General features: G+C 39.8%; 1 protein-coding gene across 1 annotated transcript in view; it reads left to right on the top strand.

Annotated features, from left to right (window-relative positions):
• The window catches only part of cntn5 (contactin 5), a 154,658-nt gene that overhangs the window by 133,236 nt on the left and 2,149 nt on the right, over window positions 1-19,273 (top strand). Inside the window, exons 15-22 of the mRNA XM_018764086.2 lie at window positions 2,755-2,875; window positions 3,795-3,953; window positions 6,196-6,345; window positions 8,182-8,252; window positions 14,269-14,503; window positions 15,055-15,164; window positions 15,835-16,021; window positions 18,978-19,090. Coding sequence (XP_018619602.2) covers window positions 2,755-2,875; window positions 3,795-3,953; window positions 6,196-6,345; window positions 8,182-8,252; window positions 14,269-14,503; window positions 15,055-15,164; window positions 15,835-16,021; window positions 18,978-19,090 — 1,146 coding nt within the window. The remainder of the gene's footprint in view (window positions 1-2,754; window positions 2,876-3,794; window positions 3,954-6,195; window positions 6,346-8,181; window positions 8,253-14,268; window positions 14,504-15,054; window positions 15,165-15,834; window positions 16,022-18,977; window positions 19,091-19,273) is intronic.

Raw genomic sequence — 19,273 nt, 5'->3', positions numbered from 1 at the left:
TGCCTGTTTCGATAAGGCCTCAGTCTTGGTTGTAACCTTTTGTTGAGTCGTTATCCACTGCAGGCCGGATATCACAGTCTACCGTTGAATCTTCTCAGAGGAGCCTTTGAAACGAGCCACAGATAATACTTCAGATTAATATGTTGCTGTGCACTCTTTGATTCACTCCCTATCTGCTCCCTTTCCAACTTGCTCTGTCTTCTTTACACTACTCCTGCTCTTTCAAACTTACACCAAGTACGCCTGCTCTCTAGATGTTTTCCTGTTATTTGTATGTGATGTGTATATTTATTTCAATTGTAGTATTTAGATCGTGAGTGGTGTCTGCCTAAGCTATGCCAACATTAACCTTTCCGGTGATTAGTGTCTGAAAGTTTCACGCTACAGTCTATACTGTACTTTCTTAATACACATCAAGCTTAAAATCTTTGGTCTTTAAATCTAATACAAACGCTCCTCAACTTACAATGGTTCGACTTACGATGTTTTGATTTTATGATGGTGAGCTGGCGATAGACATTCGGTAGAAACCGTACTTCAGATTTTGAATTTAGATTTTTTTTTTTTTTCCCGGGCAAGCAATATGCAGTGCGATACTTTCTCGCAATGCTGGGCAGTGGCGGCAATCCGCATCTCCCAGTCTGCCGTGCGGTCACTATACAGATACCCCCCTGTATCTACGTTGTGTTTTGTGCATTCATAACGTCATATAAATGCCCATCTGTGTCTCCTGCTACTGGTTGGAAGAAGAAGAGGAAGGAAAATCTTCCTGAGAAGAAACTCAAGATATTGCACAGCATGAAGGCGGAAAGTCCATAATGGCCATCATACGTATGCTAGGCTATGGTTTCGGTAGGTTAGGTATAGTAAATGCATTTTCGACTTATGATGGGTTTTGCGGAATGTAAACCCATCGTAAGTTGGGGACTACCTGAAACTGGTGTGGAACATAGTATGACATCTTTAGTATATCAACACTGAATGAACTAAACAGAGTTCATCCTCATTACACTGGACAACTTTATTTTGGATATCAGGGAATCAATGAACCAGCTGGAAGACATATCATTTTAGTTAACAATAAAAAGGAAAAAAAAGTTTAAAAGTTAATTTTAACAATGTTTACAATAATTTGTAGGAAAATGTTGAATAAAGGAAAATAATGTGTTTGCATTTGCTGATCACTCGCTAAACTAAGTCAGTAATGAAGCTAGAAAGGTGTATCACAGTGTCTCAAGTGTGTGCAGAACACATGCAATAAACAGTATAACAATAGGATACAAAATAAATTTCTCATGGTTTGCTGCCAGTCACCTCTGTACAGAATTTCAAGTAAAATGAAGTGATACAAGTACCCATGATCTTTTTGGTGTGTTTTTTTGTTTATAAAATCTAGATTTTATACTGTCATACTTGTTGAAGTTCATGTTTTCTTCTGCTTTTCAAATGTCTTAATATTCTATAACAGTATATACAAGACACCTGAAGATAAAAACTGAACATTAACCAGTCTAATAATGACTGTTGAATTCCAATCACTACACCCCTGTAAATGATCTATAATCGTACTGATTTTTTTATGAAGTTAAATTCTATTGACCAGGAGGATGATATTTCAGGTGTTAATACGTGTTTCTAACTAAGCAACATTTTTTAGTTTATTTTAGCCTGAAATGTGTTTATTTAAGTTTTTTCATATGTTTGATGGCTTTCTAGTTGCCTTTAGTTGGAGTAGATGAACCAATAACAGGGAATTCAAGGAATAAAACAATGATCTGGAGTCCCAATAGGGAAAAGCACTAGTGTTTTCCCCTCCTCCAATTTCTTTTGAATTTGAGCATCATAGTAGCAGGTCCTGACAAAGGTGGTATGTGACCAAGCTGCCTTCTGTGAAGGAAATAATACTCCACTTAGTGGGATAGCATCTTTGATCAGGTCATTTCAGAGGGGACCCGTTTTGCTCTAACCACCCCGATTGGATTTACGTGTCTCTGGCTGTTGCTTCAGGCCAAGGCTCAATTCGGGAACATTCTTATCATACTTATCAACACTAAGTGATAAAGAAATCTCTGGTCCGCAATAGCGGGGATTGCCGAGGTAAGGGTTTTAGGATTTATAGTATGTGTTAACCCAAGGGTGCTAAATGATTTTGGAGAGAAGACAATGCAGTTAGAATTTCTCTGAATCGCTGCTTTACTGAACCATTTGTAGATTTTAATTGATGGGTTTGGTCTGTACAATTTCTTCTTTTCTCTTCTCCCGCGTGCCTCTAGAGAAGTGTGGGGAAAGTAGTTTTTAACCTTTAAGAGCGAGATTATCTTGAGATCAAATAGAAGACATGTTGTGAATCCCCGTGCAAAACGTTTCTTTTTCGACAGATCAGAAATCAACTTGCCACATAAAGTTAGGCCCCTTGGTTCCCCCATGCTCTCAGTGCCTAGGCAGCCCATGAGTGAGGTGACGCATTAGCAGGGACAACACGGCCTGGCCACAAGGAGAACACCAGACGGATCTCCTCTTTGAAATTCTAATCATTGACTGCACTACCCAGCTGCCTGTAAATCTCAAGTCGGTCCCTGCATTGCCTGGAGTGCTTGTCATTTCAACAGAGGAGGGAAGAAACAAGGAATGATGAAGGGCAGAAATGGCAAATGGTTATCTGGGTTGTAAGGGCAATGGAAAACTATTTAAAGTGCCAATATACAATTTAATTTTTTAACTGTCTTGTGTTGTTTTTAATTCTCAAAATGGCAGCAGTCTTCAAATGCAGATCTAATGATTAGGAACATACTCCTGAAGCATGCTGGGAGGTACGGCTGCCGAGCTCAGACCAGCGGAGACACGGTGTTCGCAGAGGCTGAGCTTCTTGTTCGAGGTGAGCGTGTTATCTATACCCAGCAGCCCCAAGAAAAGCTTTGCATTTGCATGCACAGGCCCCACACCATCATCACCAGTACGACCACCACCACACCACCCATCATCAACTTTGTTTCAAACTGTTTGCTTGTGGTTTCTTTTCACTGCCACCCTAGAGGCCTTTGCTGGGTTAAATGCTTGACTGCTCAAATAAGATTGGCTTGAAAATGCAGTCTTAAGAAGTCGAGAGATCCCTTTGAAGACTAGACATGGGTCCGTCAGGCTGGGATTTCATACCGTTTCACTATTTGATGGCTTTGCTTTTATGGAGAAAGTAAGGCTTTAACATTCCTCAAAAATGACTATTGTTTATCTAAGGGAATGTACAGTCTGCAGCCTGAGCTGAAACTGACATAGCATTCAGTGATTTTAAGTAAATGGAAAAAAATATTTTTAATTATACATCTATCATTATTATCCAATAACTGCAAGTATAAACCTATTTTAATTGTGACTATTCATTTATAAAACCATTAGACTTTGGCTGGATCTTAAAAGACATTGTACAACTCATTGCTCTTGATGACCACATGACCTTTTTTTTGCCAAAACATAAAGTCCCGATATCCCTATGGTTCATAAAGACCACAGAACTGATTGGCTTCCTCTTCCATTTCCACAGCAACATGTGATCCATATTAATGAACATTAATGCATAATGTTCCCCATCTTTCTAGTGGTCATAGAACATTGATTTTCATTAGGCCTACCAGCTGTTAGTTTCCCATTGACAGCTGTTCTCACCAGAGCCCTGTAACATCTACTCATCGCATTTATTTCATAAGGCAGATCTAAGCACTTACAGTTTTGTGCTGTAGAATTACTGATATCAAGGAAGAGTTTTCCGTTATTCTGCCATTGCTTGGATTGGTATTCAGGACCTCCGGGACCGCCAGGGATCGTGATTGTGGAAGAGATCACAGATACCACGGCGACTCTGTCTTGGAGCAGAGGGATGGACAACCACAGTCCCATTAGCTCTTACAACCTGCAGGCCAGGAGCCCCTTCTCACTGGGATGGCAGACTGTACGGACAGGTAATCACTACTTGCAAGTGTGAACTTCCTCCCAGGGCATATAGAGACTGGTTTGGAAGTACAGCCTCTGATGTGCCTCCTCGGTCTATCCACTGACTGAAACTATTGCATATAGCTGTGGTTGTATGTGCCCTTGTAAGACTTTGACAGTGTTCAGCGCTATTATTTAATATAAATTCAGTGTTGTTCGTATGACTTTCTCCTGTTGTTAGATAATATTTTATTGATATGTTTTCAGTAACCGTCAGGAACTGAAAGTCAGTGTCACAACCTAATGAGTACTTAAGACGTAAAGAAGAAGAGAAGAAAAAGACAAAGTGTTGCTTGCTATACATGGGTCAATGAAGTGTTAAAAGAACAGATTGCATAACAAGTTAAAATGTTTTGTCATCTCATAGCTAAGTCTTGAAAACAACATTTACAAAGAACTTACCTCATTCCTCAAAGTTTCAACTATAGAATTTAAGACCATATTTTTTGCTTGGTCTTTGCTAATCAAAAGTCCAATTAAGATTTTGTTTTGCACACATTAAATGTGAGAGACTGTAATCATAACCCAAATTATATTGTGGAATTTTTCAGGACTTATTTTTTGTTTAATTTAGTACAAAATTGCCCTTTTAGATTGAGGTGAAAATCAGGGTATTTTCAACAGTGGGTTTATTGAACTGTCAGGACTCAGATAAACTTACTTGTGTCACTGACACTAATGCCATCCATTTCCCAGACTTTAATGTCAAGGGACAATGGCCTGCTAAGCACATGTAATCTGCTTATATCCACCCAGTCAGATAAGAATAATCAGAAGTTTACCACTCAGTCATTACTAATGTCTGGCAGGATGATTCACTTTCTCATTTGCCCCACTTACAACATCTCTGTTCACTGACTTGAAATGTGATAAAGCACAATTAAGCTCTTCATGATTCAAGGTATGGTGGCTATGAAAAGATTACCGTATTAAAGCTAGGTGAAGGAGTCTATTCAGCTGCAAACACACTTATCGGCTTTTGTTTGTGTAGCTGTCACATTGATAGAGCACTCGCTCTATCAGCCTCTGTTAAACATACAAAGTAACGAAAAGAGCGTTGCAGTCATCTGAACTTAAACCTAGCTGCTGCATCTTATTTGTAGCCTCAATGAGAATTAATGTTTGATCAGCAGTGTATCGATGACATGATAAGCTTCAGGGCAATGTAACAAACACACACTATGTACAATTTAGAGTTACGAATTCACCTGAAACACATGTCTTTGGGTTGAGGGAAGAAACCAGAGCACCTTGAGGAAACCCACACAAGCACAGACAGAACATGCAATCCTCATACAGACAAATCAGGGATTGAACCTACATTCAACACATCGGCCCAGGAGCTCCACCAGAGCTACTCACTGCACCACTCTGTTTTACTTGTTTGCTTGTTCTTGTTAACAATCCGTTTACATTTACATTTACATTTATTCATTTAGCAGACGCTAATGTCCAAAGCGACGTACATCTCAGCAAAAACCATTTGACCATTAATGGGCCTTTTTTTATACTGTGAATAGCACTGGGACTTTTTGTTCAACAGTTAGGGTTAGAACTACATCAGTGTCATTGCTACCCTTATGATCATGGTCACAGATGGAGATGAAGGAGTTCATCTCTTGTTTTTGGTTTACTTGGTACTTGAAACTTTCACTGGATATAAAAGCAGGGAATCTGCAACCCACCACTCTTGGCATCTGGGCCCCTGGGCTTCACAAGCGTGAAATGTACTCCATCAGCAAAGCAGCCCAGCACACTTCCAATGAACTTGTCATTCTGGGAGCATTGCTATTCCAGCTAAATTATACAGACAGCACAAAGTTAAAAATTGTTCTGAGTAAAGGGTGAAAATGGTGTTTTATTCCCCCCAAATGGAAAGTAGAATAAAGGGGAGGTAAGCTTAAAAAAGTACATGGCCTCCAGCATACTGACGAGGAGGGCAGCCTTGTGTCAAGGAGCGATTGATCCATATCTCCGCAGCCGCAGAGTCTTGACATTAGTTCACAGTTCACTGAAGGGGGTATGCAGGTGCTCGGTCGACCCAGTGCTTTTTCTGCCTGAATGTGAATGTGAGTGTCTGTGTGTGAACATTTAAGCCTCATCCTTGCTTTTGTGGTGAAGATTTGACATTTTCAGTGGAGGCATGATAGTTAACCTAGCGATTAGGTTCATATCAGGATGGAGGTGCATCTTATGTGTCTCTCCCCATAGACCCAGAACGTGTGATTGGGGATATGGAGTCAGCAGTAGCTGTGGACCTCAACCCGTGGGTGGAGTATGAGTTTCGAGTGGTGGCCATTAACGCCATTGGCACTGGGGACCCCAGCGCACCATCTCGGGTGGTCCGGACCAAAGAAGCCGGTATGACCCCACCGGGTCCCGAGACCCCACTGGGAAGGTCTCAGTTGCACATGTTCCTGCTTGTAGTACTGCAAAAATAATTATGTATCATCCAAAGCTAGGCTCACCAAAATTAGCCCCGGATTACAGTGGCCAAATCCAAAATCATCTGCACAGTATTCATTTGAAGGGGTTTGGGCATGTCAATTTAATACAAATTAAGTAAGGTTTTGAAAAGGTACCACAGATGTATGTGTACCTGAGTCCTTCCAGAAAATGATTCCAAGCAATATTCTCTGTAAGAATTCATATGGGTTGTTATTTTTAATTTGGGTTTTTTTTCTTTGGGCCTCATGAGACAACAAAAATTAACTATTAAATGTTTTAAGCACCTTGAACAGTTTTAGTGTTAATACTAAAAGCAAAGGAATTTTCTATGTTTTTATCTAAGACCACCTGAAAAATAATTAAGAAATTAAAATATGCACCTTGATCGTACGGGTCCGCATTACTTAATGACAATATCTTGTCTCTGATGGACAAATTGTAAATTCATCTCTGTCAATAGACGTTGACTGTTAATGTATGCATCAAGGAATAGGAGGTTTGTGCGCCAACAAAAACATCAAAAGATCAAAGGTTGCTTGGAAATAAGTGAAAAGCCAACCTTGTCAAATTTTAATTACAATCTGAAAAGAAAAATTAATGTGCACTCAGCAGTTAGGTCTGGAATTAATACTTCCATGAAGAAGTCCTCCACAAGCAGCCCACTGCATGTGTTTTATATGCTCTTTGATTCACAATTCATGATCCTAGTGACATAATGTTTGCTCGCATTGAGAAAATGTTTCCTCAAGGATTCCCTTCTGAGTCAGCAAATGGATGCTTTTTAAAATCTTCCTTTATAAATTTTCTATAAAGGCCAGATTACACATTTAGGCTACAGACAGCACTTCAAATGAGAGGTTTATTACCGAATGTGCTTCCTTATTATGATTTACATCACCATTAACAACGGCAGCCTCAAAGTGGGGACAAAATCCATTCATTCTGTTTTTATGTTTTGTATTTCTTCTAGAGAAGGAATATTTAGCAAAAAATATGTTCATGAAAATTCAGCAGGGTTCTTTATGGATTTTATGACAACCCTTCACATTAATATACCATTATTTTTGCGTTCTTGACTGTCTCAGAGTTATCTTTGAGGCGATTCAGGGCAATTTCCAGTCAGTTTTATGTTACTTTCCTTTTAGAAACTCTATCACACAGTTGTTTTTTCCCCAACATTTTATTGACAGCTTGCATTCCCCAATGTTACAGTGCTGCATTTTTAATTGGCTGAGTGGACGGGAGTAAGCCGCTTACATGAATTTCAACTTGTCTTGTGGCTGAGCTAAAAGAGCCTGGACCACTGGCCCCTGAGGGGAAGAAGCCTCAGCATTATCTATTCATGAAGAACACATTCTCGCTGGGCTGCTGCTCGGATAAAATGTATGCCCGGCCAGCGGCACCTTTAACCACCTGACGCCATTGAGAGTGGGGATAAATAAAAAGCACAATGCCCGAACAGGCCATTTTTCCACATTGCACATGGATTTAGAATAATTTTAATTTCAAAATTGACATTATTTGTACATCACACTCTTTTTGCTCACTCTTATTAATTCCCAGTGTTCTTCAAGGCACAAGGCTTTCTTTTCCCGTGTCCAGTCTGGTTCTGTGATCATCTACAGAGTGGTCTGTCCTTCCTGTTTTAATCATGCGCATTCACCAGTATTTTCTGTAAATGGTGAGAGAATCTCTAAGGTGTTCACTGATGCCCTACCGCATATTACTTCTCAATTCCGTGTTCCGCAGTTCCGTCAGTCGCTCCAACCAACGTAAGTGGAGGGAATGGACGCAGACACGAGTTGGTGATATCATGGGAGGTAAGGCCTGTGATACGCACAACCATTTACTTCGTTCTACATGATATAATGCCTATGTGAATCCAAAGATTGCTACAGAAATTAAAGTTGCTGTCATTTAAGTATCATCGTAAGGCTCATATTGGGATAATCTTGAGAAATATCTTTGCAAAGATTGTGGGAATGATCCTAGTAACAGATGATACACTATAATGATTTCCCCCCTTCCACACATCTTGCCTTTAAACCATGTTGATTCAGAAAAATTATCCAGCTGTCTTCATAGGACTTTGCTCCATTGCCACCAGCCTTGGACAAACTGACTTGCTGTTAGTTGGAAAGCCAGTTTTACAAACCTCGTTCAACTGTGTTACTGCCCTGGAAAGCTCACAGAGGATTACTGTAAACCTGAATGCAGATTTATCCTTAGTACAGGATTAAGCTTCACTTTTTGTTATCAGGGAAGGTTAAGTCTGTGGGTAATCAATAACTGTTTCAGCATGTTGCTGCGCTCATCTGAATTACAAACTTTTTTTTTTTTTTTTTTTCTGGTCTTCATTTTGTTGTGTGCAGAATGCTGGTACAATCTGCAGTGCTATTTCAATGCTTTATACATTTCCAGAAACAGAGTGTTAGTGGCAGAATAGCAACAGAGCATAAAGGAAAGGCCATAGAAGCTTAAACAGATGGTTGGGGACCAGAAACCCTGTTGCAATTGCAGAACCCCTGGGCTTTGTGACAGCTGCATCAGTAGAAGGGTAGAAGGGAAATGTGGGAAGTTGTAAACCAAATACCAAATACTTACTTATTATATAATCAGAGCATCAGTAGCTGAGTTCACGACAGCTGCTGTATCAGACCATTCCACAGAAGCTCCCCAAAGTGCAAGTAAGTTTTTTTTTTTTTTTTTTTAATTTTTACCTGATTACTGTTGGGATTTCTTCATGTGTTTAGCCCCCCTCACCTCGGTTGCATGACCAATGAAAAAAGAGAAGGGTGGAAATTCGGCTAAATGAAAATTCACATTACACTCTAATAAGCCAAAGGGTCCCGTTTGTAATTAATCACATCTGGCCTACATAGTCTTCTGTCACAAGCAGAATACCTTTTGTGGGCAATTGTTACCTGCAGTAGTATAATTAGCCAAGTGTTTGAAAGAAATGCAGAATACACTCGAGAAAATCCTAACCACAGGCTCCAGGATTTGAGTCCTGCAGGGTACCAATATTAAAATCTTCACTAAATGAGGAAAATAAACATTACACTGCACAGGGTATCACATGCAATACATTTTACCACTTGTTTCTTGCAGAAAGCAAGTCTTAACTGCACTGCATGCCACATAGTATTTATTGTCTGTGCCTAGGCTCATTTATTGCCTTTGAGTACAAGAGTTGCTCAAAATTTCATCATTAAATACTTAGCTGGATAAATGGATAGAAACGTAAGCTAAATGTTTGTGAATCACTTTGGAAAAATTGTTCACAATGTGAAAAATATAACCCTCTATGTTTTGAATGTCGAAACCATGAGAAAATCACTATTAAAATAATATATGCATTAATGATGGATCAGTCATAAAGGATTTTCTGTATGTTGGGAATGGTGTAGACCACTTCATACTGAATTTGAGACACTGCCAGCTCTGGAAGCAGTGGCATTGAATAAAATATAAGCTCCCTTTCACCTATGTGAAGTGTGTGTATATATTTATATATTAATACAGTACATACTGATGTGAATATTTTTCAATGTTTTTTTTTTTTCTAAGTGCTCAATTTTCAACACAACTCCCCAGTTATTAGCCTGAAACATTTGTATGTGGAGGAAGAACCCTCACATTCACCATTTGCTTTGGGCGAGACCCATAAAATGGGGGTAGATTTGGGGAGGATTCCAGACGAAGGCCGTTAAGGGTATTATTACTCAGGGGGCTGCGCATTGATGTGGAAGCTCTTTAATGGCTCTTCTTGATGTCATTAAGCACAAAGTGCCCAACTGTCACCCAAAAAATTACCTTTGCATGACTCAAGATGTGCCTAGGAAAATTGTGCCTTGCTGTTAAGAGGAAGAAGTAGAACCAGTACCAGTGGGTGGTTGATTGCTTTGCTGTCAGTTAGTGCAAAGCCAATGTCACAACTAAAGAAAGTCACTATTATCAGCAGTGGGTCTGATAGGAGTTCTAGCACTTGGGACAGGTGTTGACATTTGCATACCCCAGGCCCTTTGGCCAATGGGCCAGGGTCCCTGGTCAACGTATGGCTTTATCTTCATCTCCTCCCAGTTGGCATCCCTGATGGAAATTATACCTTTAGCATGATTTTAACGTTCTCCACATCAACAGTGACAGCTCAATTACAAAGGGCTGTAATGACTTTCTCAGCAAGTAGTTGAGCACGAAACAGAGCCTACTGAGCTGAGGTTCCGCCAGCAAGCAAACTTGTACTGCAATTATGTTGAAGGGCAATCCTTGCTGGCCTTCTCCTGACTCAGCTACTCTGTGCATATTTACCAGCAGGGTCTGCTGGGGCTTTTTCTTTTTTCGTCTGTGCCGCTGTGTGCAGCATTCCTCACAGGTTCACAACAAAAGGGCAGCAGCTGAGACCAAGCGACATGTGTCTTTATAATTGTGCGTAGGTCTGCAGGTCGGAGGCTGAAAAGGACTCATGCTGTGCAACATTACTACGTATTGTTTTTCCATAGTTCTGAAAGCATCTGTATTTGGAAATTCTGGTATTTGACTGACTGAGTGGCCAGGCCCCAAGGTTGATGTGTTCTGCAGAGCTGAAAGGATTACAGCACGGCATTTTCTGTTAGGCTGCTTACACGCTGTCCTACTGCATTTACTAACATGAATGAGAGCAAGAACTGTGATCAACTGAGATGAATGTGCAGAGAGATGGTTCAGGATTAAAGGTCCTGTGGCATGCATGTGTTGGATCACAGCACTTCTCCAATCATCTCAGGAGGCTTTCCGCAGTGGTGGTTTTCCGTTGCCAAGCAGCATGAGCGATTCAGCTCTCTGTGCAGACTCAACCAGCCGTTTCATTACCGGCTGTGATGGAGGGACTGTTTTCTCTGGGATTTCCAAAGATTTCCCCATGCACAGCAGGTCAGGGCCAGGGGTTTAGTTGGATATCTTCCTTACTCATAAAAGTCTCACAAGACCATAAAGATAAGAAAAAAGTTCAGGCCAGTTTTATTGTAGTTGTTCTATAGATGCTTGCATCCACAACAAATTACACTTTATCCATTTACACAGGTGGATATTTACTGAAACCATTTAGGGTACGTAACTCAAGGGTATAGCAGTAGTAGTGGTCCTGGGACTTGATCCATCAGACTTGTGGATATAAGGCTGCATCCCCGACCATTCCAGTGCCCACAGCTGTTTGCTGCCTTTTAACTCAGTGAGAAACAGCCACTTCTTACAAGCGCTCATTTACTCATTTCCCTTCCTGTCTCAGCAACCCTTTAAAACATACATGTTCCACTTAGTTTGGCAGGGTAGCAGGCTGTGCTGGAAGCTCTTTGAAGCGTCACTCTCCACCATGCCCACCAGCTGCCCTGCCAGTTCCCATAATGAGAGTGTGATCGAAGGCCGTTCATTTTCTGGGACCCTTTCTGTACGTTAATTAGATAGCCCTGGCCATTTCTCTCTAACCATGAATTTCTGTTTCAACCACATAGCATCCCCCCACCCCTGCCCCTAACTGCCACCAACAAATGTTTGGACTGCTTGCTAATTTGGATGGCGCCGTCATCAGGGTTGATATCATTTTGAAGGCTGTTCAAGATTCTTGGATTACTGCATGACGGATGCCCGCTGCCAAAAGCGAGGCGAGTGTACAGGTGTTTCTCCATTTATTACATTGTCCCACAGTTTAATTTTGGCAGCTTGCTTTTTAATTATACTTTGCTCTAATAAATTGCGCCCGTATCCATTAAGTGTGTAGCAGCCATCGGAGGCTTTCATTGGTTTTTCCGTAAGCAAAAGCTAAAAAGGCTCATGCTAAATAGTCCATTCCCATAGTGCATCAGCATCAAACACAAGCAGTAATGAGTATGTGACCATATGACCAAAAGCTGAACTTGCATTTCTGATTTAAAAAAAAAAAAAAAAAAACATATTTGTTAAACATGAAGTGACGTTTAGTATTGTTTCCAGTTTTCAGGTGCGAACATTTGTATGGTACAGATTGCAGTGAAATTTCCCATGTCTTTCCCAGAAGCAATAGGCTTTGGTCTCTAAGGGAGACTGTCAGTTTGCCAACAGTAAATTACAAAACATTTAGCCAAATTTTCCAAATTTGTCCACATGATGTGGCAGAGACATTTTCACACTAATAGGTATGCTACAACATTAATAGAAGGAAAAAATATATATACTACTCTATTTGATGGAATGGTTAGATGTTTATTTCCGAAGCTTTTTCAAGTGATATGCTGTACTTAATTAAAGCATATGTATTGCTGAGCTCTCCACCTCTGGCAGCACTGATGAATTTAATTAAACTAGACCTAAAAGCCACACATTGACGCCTGGTCTGAGGGCGAGTGTGTTGAACATTAGCCAGTTTGCTCATTTAGGGTTGGGGGCTGTATTCTTGACTTTGTGTTTCATCTGGTGTGGGTCGAATGCCAGCCTGAATAAATGTAATGCAGTATGCAGACTGTGACTCAGACAGTCAGTTGTGTTTAAATTCAGCATTTTTCCTAATGTAGATGTTATGCCATATCTCTAATAACAATAAAAGTAGTGCTTTAATATTCTCAGGGTGATTCATGCAGAGTAATCATATATTTAACAAATGTCCCTGTTGTCATGATTGGAGGAGCACTGTGTTCACAAGTGGTTCATTTCAGGGGTCCGGATATCTCAGGAGGAAATGCAAGCTCACATGACAAAACCCAGCTTCGGGAACAATTTTCCATCATTTGCCGACATTTAATATGTTATTTTCTTGGTAATGATTGGTGTAAATTGCCGAGGATACTGTTTAAAAAGCCATTAACATGTAAATGTTGTGCTTTGTGTTATTCAACACGTTCCAGCCTACAGGCTGATGCTCGGCATTTTATCGAAAATAAGGCAGTGTGGTTTATGAAAACTGTTATGCAATTAGCATTGAGTTATGCAGGAAATTAGTCACTGCATGCAGAGGGCTGACAACAGAACACTTGCAATTCAAAGCAGAATGAACATTGCCCTGATGCTTTCTGGGAATATAGTCTAAATGTGGAGTTGGAGTCAAACTGGGTAAAGATGTTGAACGGAGGTACCCTGCAATAAGCAGGTCTTGAATGGTGACCAGATACTTCTGTAGTAGGCAAACCTCAATATTTTCTGCTCTGATTGCTGCTAAGAAGATGCAGATTCATCCTTTTCTCAGGCATTCATTTTTACATGAATGTAATCATTTTGTTATTACCACAGTGAGTCCCCTTGAAATGTCCCTGACATTGAATTCAAGTGGGACATTATGTCCAAAGGAGAATTTTGTGTGTATTTTGGGGTAATTCGGAAAGATGGCAATACATTTGCTTAAAGACTACCCCAGGCGAGTTATAATGGTACCTTTGCCACATAATTACCAAAGCAATTCATTTAAAGTGCCTTTTCCTCAGGGTGCAAAAGGAACTTGCTGCCTTTTGTTGCCATGTTCAATTATTGAAGCGCTTCTCCCACCACTGCCTAATGGCACAGATACACCTGTTGTCTTGGGAGTTGTAGAGATGAATAGTCAGGCACTGGAGTCTGTTACATTTACTTTCCGGGCACAGCAGCCATCATCATGTGCAGTTTTTCATTTCAAGCAGTTGTGTTGCTGTATCTTTTCTGGGGAAGTTTACATAGGCTTTAGATAAGTTTAAATGGTGCAGTAGCAGAACTCCCCTCTGGGTCACTTTGACTTCAACTGACATGCGCCCAGCGAACTAGGGGGAAGATCTCAGCTGCACAGGATATTAAGACTTGAAAGATGTTTCTCTGTGACAGTCCCACTTGTGATGAAGGTTTCCACCTCCGCTTTTGCAGCCAGTGTCTGAGGAGTTCCAGAACGGGGAAGGCTTTGGCTACATTGTGGCCTTCAGAGCTAACGGAACACGTGGCTGGAAAGAGAAGATGGTCACCTCTGCTGACTCTACCACCTTTAAGTACCGGGATGAGACCTTTCCTCCTTTAACCCCATTTGAGGTGAAGGTGGGAGTCTACAACAACAAGGGGGACGGACCCTTCAGCAAGGTGGTCACAGTGTATTCCGCTGAAGGAGGTGATGACCCAGTTGTTACTTTTATTGGTGCCTTGCAAAAACATTTTTACTCGCTTACTTTAATGTACAAACTCGGCAACTTCTCTTTAATGAAAAGCCTGTTCAGCAAATCGAATTGAATCAAGAACACAAAGTTTTCTGTTTCTTATGTTACCAAAACATTTAAAAAAAATCTAGCATTACTACTTACTAAATAAGACAGTATCTAGTGAAATAAACAAGTGCCTCAGGTAGTTTTTTTAACCAGTGAAGCCTAAACAATTTATTCAAATAATTTTAACCAAGTGATTATGATATGACGAGTGTTACGCTATCTTTTCTTTAAAATGATCTATTTTGCAATTTCCAAAATAAAACAGGGATCTGTGGGCGTAGCTTCATTTATCAAGCAAGGCAAGAGCTCTTAACTTTAATGAATTCACAGGATAGCTCAAGAGGCTAATCAGTGCTGAAGCAGAGACCACTGGACATGTACCTGAACACTGCGGGTCCCAAGCACTCCTTATGCTTCATAGAGGATTCCCTGTTATTTGTTTTTTTTTTTTACCCAGAGCCTCGGGAGCCACCCACTGAAGTCAGTGCTGCTGCACTTTCCTCCTCTAAGGTCCAGGTGACTTGGAAAGCACCCAACCCTGCACCCGGAAGGCCCTTTGGATATGAGGTTAGGAAAGTGGAGACTGAGGGCTACATTAAAAAAATGGCAGCATATGGCAACTCAGGCATAGATTTTTCTTAAAAAGAAGTGAAACAGACTGCCTAATAAACACTCGGGTCCAAAGATGTATTACTTTCAATCAGTGTGCTGTTATTTCAGTAAATAATTTAAATCCATAAATAAATAAACATCTAGACTGAAGGTTTTTAATCAAAGTAACCCGTACATGCGTCGATGGTGCTTCTTGCAAAAACAGTTACAACCTGTATGTCCACAAGAGCTTGACACAACCACATCTCCCTTCTAGGATTGACCTGGCTTGTGGTGGCAAAGTGTGGACTTTTATTATGGAGTTTTATTTCCAGCATAAAATTGGCAGTGGACAAACAGGAATTTCATCAGACATAAAAAGGGAACTTTTATCTACAAAAGCAACATTTATCCCCTCTTAATTCTGCAGTCCTGTCTCTAATTTTCTCCCTCAGTCCACTTAAGTAGTTTGGCTGCAGCTGGTCCCATTCTTCTACCCTATTCCAACCATTTATGCCAGGGCTAGGTTTGGACTGTGCTCTTGCATGCCACAAAGGGGATGCATCTGAACACAAAACAGTCGTTCATGGTACACAGCTATAAGAAATCTTTTTGACTCTTTAGCTTACAAACTTGCTTGTGACAGGTGAGCTACTGGAAGGAGGCAGAGTCAGAAGAGTCTGCTGGGAAGCTCAAGACCACAGGAAGTGAGACATCCATTGTGCTAGGGGACCTGGATGGGAACACGCCGTACCTCATCACTGTGAAAGGCTACAACAGCATAGGCCAGGGTCCTGCCAGCAGTCCTGTCTATGCCACCACTATGAAATCCCGTAAGTCTGTTAGAAACGAGCAGGGTCAGGGAGCATGTCTGTGGAGCATAAAGAACTGGACTTGTGCCTCAAGAGGCTGACAGTCTAAAGTACCTGGATAGAGCCTTCTGTTGCGCTCTGCTGGAAAATACTTAATCATATCTCTTAATTAAAATACACAGCTTTGTAAATTGCTGTGCACCCTACAGCGGTGACCCGAGTTCCAGTCATTACTGTGCCACTTTGGCCATCTGTGTTGAAGAGGCTCAGGCAACAAAAAATTGGTTTGTGCTCCCCTAACTGGTGATGGGTAAGATTTCTGGGGTTTTGTTGTCCTCACTGCTCACAGCAATCCCCATGTTCACCTTATCATCTACATGGCAACATTTGGAATTTGGTGGGTAGTACCCTCCTCAACCCAAGTTGCATTGCACAACAAAGCCTGTAGCCCAAATTTTGAAAAGAGAGCAGCTCCCAGTTCAAAGGCATGTTGTAGGTGAATTGGTGACTCTGAATTGGCTGTAGTGTGTATAGGTGTATGTGTACGTGTATGTGTATGTGTTCAAAGGAGACTATTGTTATAAACCACTAGCAATGCAGACAGCTTCAACATAGTTTTAACTCTTTGAAAAGAAAGTATATATTTATATGTTTTTAAGAAATTAAATCCGTGCCATTAAAATCAGATATTGCATTAATTAAATACAGACAAAACAAATAAAAGACAACAATTTGCTAGGTATTAGTCGTTATTTTTTGACATCTTTGTCTGAGACAACTTACAACGTAGGTTTGTATACTAAAGTACATAAAATTAATTTATCAGTTCATATAGAAAACTATTTTTTACTGGAACAATTCAGGATAAGTACCCTGATGAGCAGGGCCAGAATGCAAACTTTGATTACAAGGGAATGGCTGAAAACACCGCTGCAACAGGGGCAGTTGATAGCATAGTAGTTAAAGCTGTTGCCGGTTCAAATTTCACCTATTGCTGTAGTACCCTTGTGCAAGGGACTTACCCTTAAAGTGTTCCAGTGAAAATTACCAGCTGTACAAAGGGGTAAATAGCAATAGATATCTAGCATTATAAATCACTTTGAAGAAAAGCATTAGCTAAATAAATAAATGTAAAATTAATTTTCATTTAACTGGCTTCTTTTCAAAAGCAATTTACGACTTTCAGGATTGGAATGTGAACCAACAAACTTTAGGTAATAATTTATTATATGACAAGTCAAGTTATGATTGGTAAAATCCTATAGCGTTAGTCTACGAACATTCTATGAACTTGCTTTACTCATTCAGTCTCTCTGATATGATAGTTATCTAGCTGGGGAATGCGTCATTTAGGACATTAAAATTGGACAGCAGAAAGCATTCGCTTGACTACAAGTCAAATAGCTTGTTTATTGTTGCTACTTAAATGGTGTTTAACTTAGCTATTAAATGATATTACAGTTCTAATTCCGATTTTGACATTTTGATTGGAAAACATGCAGAGCATACATTGTTATGTAATTGGTGAATAATGAGGAACCTGTCTGCACAACAGGAGAAGAACAACAACTTACTGTAACAAGTTTTAAGAATGCATCTGGAGTACAGGTACACAGAGATCTTTTGGCAGACAAATAAGAGAATGTGCATATGAAGTGTTGCTGGATGTGTAGCAGTATTCATTTTTCTGTCAGGGTGGATATTTAGACAGCATACATTTTAGACTGGATAACCCACATGTAACCAGGCTGTTAGTTCCAAATGGGGGGAAAAAATCACTTTACAATCTAACTTGACAATAATTTTAGAAAAATGTATTCAGAAGTTCCACTCAACATTAAATTGTAGTAAATGACAAATACATTCACTGAATTAATACTAAGATTTGTTAGTTCTTGGTAGCATTTTTATAGCAGAAGATTTATGTTAACACTACCCTGTATGCAGCACATTTCACTAAAGGGAAGTACATAATTCACATAAATGAACTTCCAAAAAATATAACCTATGTGAACTTCCATTGCTGACATTATTCTCTCATTTATGAGGCATGTTCAATTACCATATTAATTTGTGTATTAATTAACATGCTAATAAATATTAATTAATATTCCTCTGTAAACTTTCTAGAAATCAGTCCTAAAAAAGATGTTTAATCGCAACTCTCCAACAGCAGTTAAAGGCTATTTAAAATATTCAATACCAATAATACTTTCAGACAATTTAAAGAAAATTAATATTTTCAAAGTTCTTTTTAAATCTTGGTGTTAGACCATACACCAATAATTTATAAAATAGAAGCATCTCACCATATATTTCAGTTTAAAAGATCATAGATGTGTTATTATTACATTATAACATTTTTAAAGTCAGGTTGTCAGTCAAGACCCGGCAAATTCAATACTTTTCTGTTCAACACTAAACTCTGGCCACAGAGTAGCTAGGAGATATGTTACAGTTAAGTGCAAAAATAGGCATTAACATAAGCACTAAACATTGCTGTAAGAAAAAGATGATGGAAGTGTATAAGTACATTTTTTCTTTACGAATGAACTTCAGTAAAAGTGAAATGGATTAGCACCAAGAATGATTCTGAAAAGTCCAATTTCTCCTAAAATTCATTGGAGTACAAGAAATCAACTAAATGTAACTCATTTTACTCATGATACTGCCCACATCTGGATGGATGGATGGATGTGTCAGTGTGCTGTTTATGTTTGTGTACAGCTGAAGTTACCTTGGATATAAAAATCAGCTAAGAACATTAATTTACTGAAGAATGATTATATATTTAAAAAAAAAAAACTTCTATTGTACAGATGTATAATTTAATAATTTTCCTTACAAAATTATATTTTGCAATTCTTTGCCACAAACATAAGACCTTCATAATTTCACCAATGAGGTGTTTTTTTTTTTTTTTTTCCTCAAGTGTACGTAAGCAAACTTTGTGGGTGACCTTGTGTTTTTGGCCCAGCTCCCAGTCGAGCCCCAAGCAACCTCATGTGGATTCAGGAGGGGGAAAACGTGTCTTTGGGGTGGGAGCCAGTGAAGGCGATGGACAACGAGTCTGTGATCATTGGCTACAAGGTGAGCATCTCTCCAACCACTCCAATCAAGTCACGAGGATCTTGGTGCGTGAATCATGCGGCGTTTTAATGAGAAGGACATTTCTTGTCCCTGCCATTTATCAGGGTGATCTGTATTATGCACAGTCTATTGTGTCTGCTCCTAGAATGACGTTCTTAGTCACTTTGGTATTTCTTGTTCAAT

This window comes from Scleropages formosus, chromosome 10 (genome assembly GCF_900964775.1).
Source record: "Scleropages formosus chromosome 10, fSclFor1.1, whole genome shotgun sequence".
Taxonomy (NCBI): domain Eukaryota; kingdom Metazoa; phylum Chordata; class Actinopteri; order Osteoglossiformes; family Osteoglossidae; genus Scleropages; species Scleropages formosus.
Note: the sequence above shows the minus strand (reverse complement) of the source record. Positions and strands in the feature narration are given on the sequence as shown.